The sequence below is a fragment of the Hipposideros armiger genome, unplaced genomic scaffold (assembly GCF_001890085.2).
Source record: "Hipposideros armiger isolate ML-2016 unplaced genomic scaffold, ASM189008v1 scaffold_821, whole genome shotgun sequence".
Lineage (NCBI taxonomy): Eukaryota > Metazoa > Chordata > Mammalia > Chiroptera > Hipposideridae > Hipposideros > Hipposideros armiger.
In genome coordinates this window covers 216,072-225,192 of record NW_017732171.1, presented here as the reverse complement: position 1 = coordinate 225,192, position 9,121 = coordinate 216,072, and the positions used below count along the sequence as shown (strand labels likewise).

Sequence of the window (9,121 nt, the reverse complement as noted above, 5' to 3'; positions counted from 1 at the left end):
CTCCAGGTTGAGTTGTTGTTCAGCATCTTAGCTGTAGAGGGCAGTGTCACTGGCCCTCATATGTGGGATCCGAACCGGGGCCCTCTGGCGTCCCAAACCAGCTCTTAACCAACGCGCCACTCGGCGGGCTCTGTAGATATATTTTTTAAACCCTCCCACCTTCATGCTTCTTTTTTCTTTGTTTGTTGCTTCTCCTCTATCTGCTGTGTTCGTTTCTTCTGGTATTCCTTATTGCATCTCCTGAATCTAGAATTCACATTTCTTATGTGTTAGCTAGCTCTTCATTTCCTTATCCATTTCCTCTGAATTTTCGAATAATTTCTCTATTGATTCAGTTTTCTGAGTTTCACTACCTGTGTTTGTAGTTTAGAGTTTCGTAAACATTAGTTTTCATTTGAAAGCACCCATTCCTGATCTGATTGCTCCTTTTTTTCAGAGATATGGCATTACTGTAAATTTTGTTTGGAATTAAAATTAGAAATTAAAGTTTTCGCTTCTGCTCCAATTCCATAGAATGAGGTCCTTCTTTCAGAATACTCTTTCCCAAAGTTCACTGTTTTTTAAGGAATTTTTAAAAAGATTGGAGCACTGGCAAATATGGTAATCCATAATGAAAAAGAAAGCATACAAGTTTTCTTTTCTCCTGTAGCTTAATTCTTCTTGATTAGAAATTACTTGGTTACAGAGCATAGGAAAGACAGGGACATTCAATGTTTTGCTAAGTATTTGTTTTTAGCCAATTAATAAGCAAGCACCGGTGGATGCTGATTTTTTAGGTATTTTACTGTGGGGTTGAAAATTGCTCCCTGTAATCCTCAGCTAGGCCAAGCAAGTTTTTCCTCCATGTTCTCTGTGGCAGCTTGTAGCGATGTGGTGCATCACACCCTTTGTGTGGCCAAACCACTCCCAAGTGCCTTCCTTATTTAGTGAACTGTGGTGCAAGTGAGACAGAAAGCAAATGCTGCAATTTCCGTGCTTCCTGCCCAGCACCCAGATCCTTCCAGTTGCCTACTGCTCAGAGTCTGGGGGGGTCTTCATGAGCTCCGTTGGGGGGGTCCTGTGGACCTGCTTTTGCAGGTTTACTTTCACTGTTGGCTGGAATTGTGGGCTGGCTGACACTGGTTGCTACTGCCCTCAATCCCCATCTGCATTCTGTCTTCCCTGTTCTCCAGCCCTTAAAAATGTCTTCATTATTTCAGTAGAATTGGGGAAGAGAAACTCATATTGTAATCTTGAAATAGGAGTCCCCCTGCCACATGTGACCATTTGGTTCACTGTCAAAAATCTATAGGTTAGGGACAGCTGGTTAGCTCAGTTGGTTAGAGCGCGTTACTCACAACACCAAGGTTTCTGGTTTGATCCCCACGTGGGCCACTGAGATGCGCCCTCCACAACTAGATTGAAACAACTACTTGACTTGGATGGAGCTGATGGGTCCTGGAAAAACACACTGTTCCCCAATAAAATTTCTAAAAAAAAAAAAACCCACAAAACGTATAGGGTATGCAAGCTATTTCAATGTTAACCCAATTTTCTCCTCCCCTGCACCAAATGCCTTTCAAATATATATATATATATATATATATATATATATATATATATATATTTTAAACCATGCACACCCAAAGCAGGCTATTCTTATTGATTTAAAAGAAACCAGAATTGAGGGATGGGATTTAAAAATGGCTGTTAGTGGTTCTTGATCAAGGGAGAACTACCTGAAAACAGCCTCAAGAAAATGCACAAATAAGGCCCCCCCCAACAACAAAAAAAAGCAAAGTATGTAATATAGACCATAGTAACCAGCATTTTGTTCCCAAACCACAGTGCAAAACTGGGAAGCTAGGGCTGCGTCGCCTGACTTTTCCCACACTCTAGATTTCTTAATACTGGAATGTCAGGAAGGGTAGTCAAAAGCAAACCCACCACCACTGTTCAAGGACAAGTGACATGGTTTGACTGCTCAGAGAATCTGGAACTGGCAAACTAAAATCTAACTCACATATTACATACCCTATTAAAATCTTTGAAACCTCCAACAGAAACATCACCTGGGCAATGTCCTAGAAAAAGGCCAGAATGCCAAAGTTAAGTCAGGAAGTCTTTGGAGAAATGCAGGTGAGAGACAAATACTGGGTGTCCAGCACCCGGCAGCCCCCTACACGTGTGTGTGGAAAATTGAGCTAATCAATACCTAGAGAAATCATTATGCAGATAGTGGGATTCCAGATAATGTAGTTCTCACAGATACCTAATGACCAAAATGAGCACCATAATGAATCACTATTGTGGTAGCCAAATAGATTTGAAGTCATTTCCTATTTCAAAATACATCAGTTGTTTAAAAGGGAAAACCCAGGATGTGGGAAATGATGAGATGGGGAATAAGAAAAATACTTCACGTACTACTTATTTTTTTATTATTATTATTTTTAAGATTTTTATTGGGGGAGGGGAACAGCGCTGGGGAATCGGGGAAAGGGAACAGACAAGTTGCTGTCCTTTTGTTCCTCAGTCTAGTTGTGGAGGACGTCGCTTCACTGGCCCATGTTGGTATTATCATTGCACTCTTCCCGGATGAGGATCGGTCACCGGCCTCTGGCCGGACGCTCACAGCGGGTCACGGCAGCTCACGCTGGCTGCCAGCCATTCACGCCGGGCTGCCGGCCGCTCACAGTAGCTCTCGGCAGCCCACTGCAGCTTACGCCATCACCGGCAACTCATGGCAGCCCAGCTCCAGGTCGAGCTGCTGCTCACCGTCTTAGCTGTAGAAGGTGCAGTGTCACTGGCCCTAATGTGGGATCCAAACTGGGGTCGTGCTGCTCAGAGCTGGTGTCCCAAGCCAGCTCTTAACCAATGCGCCACTCGGTCGGCCCTTCATGTACTATTAAAGTTATCTTTGTTCTTTCAATACATTACTGTAAGATGTTGTGGAGGGTAACCAAATAGCTGGTGAGGGGGAAGTCTCCTTATAATTTCTGAACGAAAGGGGGGGCGATATATACAGAGGGAGCCAAAATATGTATACACATTTTAAGAAAGGAAAAAACTGTATTAAAATTGTAGTACTCAATATATACCGATAACAAAAGATGAATACAAGTCACGTTTGACTTCTGCGATTACAAGAGGTGCTCAAAGTGGTTTACCATCAGTGTAATTTTAAGTTTTTTATTTTAAAACGTATACTTTTTTTGGCATCGTGTGCACGCGCAGATGAAAGATGTAAGAGACATAACAATTTCAAGTGATCTGTTGAGACCCTAATTTAGATGTGCTTAGAAATTTGTGAGACTTCGAAATTGAACGCTAGATACTTGGCAATAAATTATTTTGTAAGATACAATGTGAGTATATGGTGCTTATTTACAGATGACTTGCTATGATGTCTTTGAGATTTGTTTCAAAATGGTGGTAGTGGATGAGAACATTGATAGAACTAAGATTGCTTATGTATGGTAATTTTGGGAGTTCTTTTTTTTTTAAGATTTTTATTGGGGAATTGGGGAATGGGAACAGCGCTGGGGAATTGGGGGAAGGGGAACAGACAAGTTGCTGTCTTTTGTTCTTCAGTCTAGTTGTGGAGGATGTTGCTTCACTGGCCCAAGTTGGCACCATCATTGCGCTCTTCCCAGGTGAGGCAGATCAGTCGCCGGCTTCTGGACGGCTGCTCACTGCAGCTGCTGGCCACTCACGTTGGCTGCTGGCTACACACAGTAGCCCATGGCAACCCACTGCGGCAGGGGCTGCAGCCTACGCCTCGCTGGCAAATCACAGCAGCCCAGCTCCAGGTTGAGCTGTTGTTCAGCATCTTAGGCAGCGTCACTGGCCCTCATATGTGGGATCCGAACCGGGGCTCTCTGGTGTCCCAAGCCAGTTCTTAACCAATGTGCCACTCGGCCGGCCCTTGGAAGTTATTAATTGGGGGCTCATTATACGATTATTCTGTACTTGTCTGTTTGCAAATTTTCATAGAGTAAAAGGTGTAGTGGAGATTATTTTGACTTTAAATATGCTTTAAATCACTGAAAAGGCTATCTACCAAAATTCATCTGTGGTGCAAAAGTTGGGAAGGTTGACTACAGACAGACCCTAGCAAAATGAGGTTCAGAGCCTCTGTGATTATGTGTCTTTGAAAAACTAGCTACAAATGATATAAAGGTGAAAAAAAGAAAATTACTTTCTTTTGTAAGTTAATATATTGAAGTGGAATAAAAATCCGTAAGTTTCTAACATTCCACCTTTTATATAAAACTTGCTTATACATACTTTAACCCAATTTTAAAAGTAAGAATAATGCACAGTTAATACCTTAAACCTAACATTACTACATGTTCTAATAGGGGAACAAAAATGTGATGAAACATTACGTTCTGACAGCCTATTTCAGTCCAGAAATATGAATGTTGGAACTAGGACAAGTTTGGTACTGTAAACCATTTCTAACAACACAGAAAAGATGCAGAATGTAATGTTTGCTTTTAGTTTATTAATTTATTTTGGAGGAATCGTTGACTTTCCGAATATGTAACTGTTTGGAGGTACGATGCATGCATAGCCTTTGAAAATGCCTTTGTACAATTTCACCTCAAAATAATTTGATTCACAGCATACACAGAAATCTAAGAGAAATGATATTTACAAGCTTTAATAAGTTTTTGCTGTTTTAATGAAGAAACTGATCAATTCTTTTACAGTAGGGAAAACATGGACATTGGGTGTCATTATAAATAAGAATTCAGAATTGTTCAGTCTCAAAGCAACTTTTCATGGCTTTAAAAATTAAAATTGTGTCATCGTTCTAATAATCTCTGAATGCCCAAGCCATGCAAAATCTACTTGTTTTAAATATTTGGGGATGCAAATAATATAGAAAAAAAAAAGCATGTCTGGTGAATGTGAAAACGTCATCATAATTAACTTTTACAATAAGAAAATACTGTTAATTCTTTCATGAAGATACAGTAGTGGTGCAACACAGACAGTGCCTAAAGTAACATTTCATTTGTCATTTGTCTTTCTCTACAGATAATACAGACACACACTGTAACATGTAACATGAACTCATTCAAAGTCTGAACAATGGTTACAATAAAAATAAATCAATTTTAACTATAAAGGGGGATATTTTCACATTCCAGGATACATCATTGATATTTTCAAAGGACAATTTTTCTATGCCTTATATTTTCATTTTTTTGCTTATACTGTCAAAGACATTACAATTACCTTTTAAAATACCATATAAAACTTGAGTTGCCACAGAAAGTTGGATATGAACCCTAGATAACTGGGACAAAGCAATAACAAAATAATTAAAAAGTACTAAAATTGAGACCAGCTCCTTAAAAATTATTAAACTGCTCATCACACATCCCATTTCTTTCAGGGAAATAAACAAATTAGCAACACTTTCCCCACCATTCTTAATCTGCTCTAAAACTACTTTTTTTACAATGCATTTCTTTGTTTCTTTAAAACCCCCTGCCTCTACACTCTCCCAAACAAAGTTATCACCATTCGAAACATCTTACAATGCTTTTTATTAATAGAAAGTCTCAGGCTTGTCTATTACCACTTTAAACTTTTAAGACCTACTCCCAAATTTAAGGGGCAGTGTACTTTAACAAAATGGTAAAGGTGCTTTCTTCTAAAGACCCAGTTCACAAAACAGTGAATTAATTTAAAATGTATAGTCAGGTCTGTATGTTACCAGATACATCAAACTAACAATGTTTTAAGAAAAAATAAGAAAACTTTTTACTAGAAAAAAGAACTGCACAACTGATCCGAAGAACATAGGCACCTCAGCAGACAGACCCCATCCAATTTGTATCCTACCATTTAATGGTCTGTACGTATCAGTCTGATTAGGAGTTCCTTTTGAAAAGGCACCTTGAAAGCTGACTGAATTCTTGTTCAAATAGGTCATAGACAAAAGCAGTTGATATGAGACACAGTTAAACATATCAAATAATGTTTATTTTAAAAACTGGATACAGCCTATATTGGCATATGAAACTTGTGCACAAGCAGAAATGAACACATACAAGAAACTTCCTTAAACTCGATTTCTGATGTCTCATACCCCACACTCTCTACACCTATCAAATAGACTGGTTGCTCACTTTTCCTGGCAGGTGAAAACAATGATTGACTAGATATATCACCGAAGGACTGGAACCATGCATTTACTGTATAACAGCTTAGTAACCTGGATGTGTATGTTCATGCAATAGTTTTAAAGTCATCTACATGGTTTTCATAAAGCATCAAACTGTTTTCATACATGCTACTTTCATTCTCAACTGACAACTGCCAAGTTAATTGCTGCCACTTCAGCATATCACTAAGAAGACTGGTAAACCTTTAGCTACAAAATCAAGCAGTATATATTTTCTGCCTGAATTGTTACTTAATACCAAGTGGGGTCGGCCATCACTAAAGAGATCTGAAACCATACAAAGGCAAAGGCATTGGCATTTCACGGAACAGTAGGACCCACAGGCTATTATTGGAGACTGACAGACACCAGTGTTACAAAAGCCTTTAAAGAATGCTGTTTTCAGGTCAATGCTTTTTTAAGTCCATCTGCTTTCTCACCAGTATTTTCACAGTTGTACTAGAGATGTTTTATCAGTGTAATTACATAGCCATGCTTTACTTTGTGAGACAAGTGGGTATTTGTAGGGAATTTTCCACATGTGAAAAAAATGTTTTCCAAGTTGTAGGTACAGTGTGAAAGTATGATTTTGATGGAAAACTAGGATGAGTTACAATGCCTTTGGTTTCATTATGTATCAAGTGCAGCCTATTTTTCTATAGGTCTGCCAGAGATTACTGCCAAATTAGAATACAATGACAGCTTGAAGTGTATATGTGTGCGCGCAGCGCAAGTGCGCAAGAGAGGAGAATGGATATTCCTAAAGTTATAACCTCAGGTAAAATCTTTAAGGATTAGAAAACCTACCGATTTTATTGCTGTTTATATTCACCCAAATAAGGGGAAGATTCCAAAATCCAATTCTCAACAATGGGAGAGACGTCAATTAACTGTCCTATTAATTTTCCAGTGGTGCATTCTAGTGAATCACACGCTTTTCTGTCTCTTCAGTATTCACACCCTCAAGTTCTGGTTTCCGAAATAAAGGAGTGCTTTAGAATCACCTGAGCTACCTGAACAAACTCAGTTTTTAGTTTTGAAGTCCTTTGTAGTCACCTTTCTCTTAATCACATTTCTTGACTAGCCTTCTCCTCCTCCCGAAATAACGCAGTGTGCAACTTGATAACATTGGCCAACTGTAATTTCCCTCACACTGGTTTATTAACATGTGTGCAAATAAATATTTATTGAACTAATATTGATTTGTTTTTTTCAGCTAAGTTAGGATTATGGCACAAAGTATTATCTGTGCTGTAAACATGAATTCATCACGAAATTGGAAAGAGAAAAAAAAGGCCCTCTGCAAATATTTCTTGTAGAAGCACAGCTGAGATCAGGAGTCCCGGATGGATTTTGGAATGGGTTTACATTTGGCATACATTCACTGTGCTGTTGGCAAAGCGCAGTTTTACAAGAAGGTCATTCATAAAATCCTACTTTGCAAGGACTTGTTATTTTGAAAACCAAGGACCTAATAAAAGCATGTAGTAACTTAATAGATTTTATGTGGCGTAATTAGGTCTTAGTTACCAGTGTTGATACAGCTTGGTGAATCATTGTACAAGCAAAAGGGATCTTCTCGCCTGATTGTACTTTTGAACAAAGGGCACAATATGACTAATTCCTGACTGCTACAAATCACATTTTAAAACATCTTGTTTGTGTGTTGGAAATGACCCCTGAAAAAAGCAGCAATTACAAATACCCTTATTATTTTGCCCCCCCAAATCATATTCTGGGTGCTTGTTCCTGTTCTTCTCTTTAATAGGAAGCAACGGGAAGAAGCGTGGGGAGCCTTGGTTTTCCAGAGAGCTGAGACCAGGTGAGTCTGCTCTGGGAATTCACAGTTTGTCTGTATAAACTGTAACATGTCACACTATGAGTCAAAGTTCTAGTTTATAAAATAAGGGCCACTCAGCAGTAACTTGAACAATTGGGATTCCATAGAAGAGCTCTTCAATTCTCTGTGTACATACATTCTTTCAGGAGTGAATCCTTTCTCTGTTTCAAGTATCCCTTTCTGTCTCTCACTGTGTAATGAGTTAAGAGGGGGGGAAAAACCCTCCCCATTTTCCCTTTAGTGAACTCAAGCGGCCTCAGTGTCATTCCTCCTTCCCCCTATGTAATCTGAAATGAAGAGTCTGGGCAGATGAAGATTCCCACGGTTTCCTTTTCTTCGTATGGGTGCTCGAGGTCTCTTCACTCGCAACATGGTGCAGACTCTTCGGAATTCAGGTGTACCGAGGCATCTCACACTGCTCACAACGATTTAGTGCTGGGTGGTTCAGGAAAGTGCAGCTGTCACAATTCCATGGGGCCCCTTCATAGTCTTCATCTCGGGGTCGTGTTCGAGGACTCTGTTTGGAGCCAGGAAGATGCTCTAAGGGAAGTTGGGATTAAGAGAAATATTGAGATTGAGTTTTTTCCAAGCATAATCCAGTGAAATGAAAAACAACCCCCTAAAAGTAAGGGAGATAGTTTCCACTTTACCTAATGTGAAAGCCAATTAGTGAACACAGCTACTGGAAATGCATAGCCAAACAGAAAATGTATGATATGTATTTTAATGATATACTTGGGGGGGCACCTTCTGCATTTTTGTTCCACCCTCTATATATTCTACTTTGTTCTAAACAATTTGCTGGGTCCAGCATAGATTACCTTCCTAGTTCATTAGCCACAGATAATGGATAGTTATTCTATATTCCAGACAAATTTTAAAAAATGAGAAATGTTATATAGCATGTTAAATTAATTCTGCCTCCTGCCATCTTCAGCCTGCTGTGACCCCCACCCCCACCCCGGGCCCATATACCAGCCCCACTGTATTTAAGGATCTGATTAAATGTGTGCCTTCTTCCAGGAGACCTTCAGTTCCACAATATGCATGTGTTTAATCATAATGAAAGATTCTTTTATTCTCAGATTCTTTCCTACCTTTTTGGCATCACATTGTCC

General features: G+C 39.3%; 1 protein-coding gene across 5 annotated transcripts in view; it reads right to left on the bottom strand.

The window, feature by feature from the left end:
• Positions 1–4,469: 4,469 nt before the first annotated feature.
• TAB3 (TGF-beta activated kinase 1 (MAP3K7) binding protein 3) overlaps positions 4,470–9,121 on the bottom strand; it is a 55,828-nt gene continuing 51,176 nt past the window's right edge. For all 5 annotated transcript variants that reach the window (XM_019629001.1, XM_019628998.1, XM_019629002.1 and 2 more), the window contains one exon: positions 4,470–8,543. In XM_019629001.1, the coding sequence (XP_019484546.1) occupies positions 8,395–8,543 (149 nt within the window). In that variant the 3' untranslated portion in view covers positions 4,470–8,394. The remainder of the gene's footprint in view (positions 8,544–9,121) is intronic.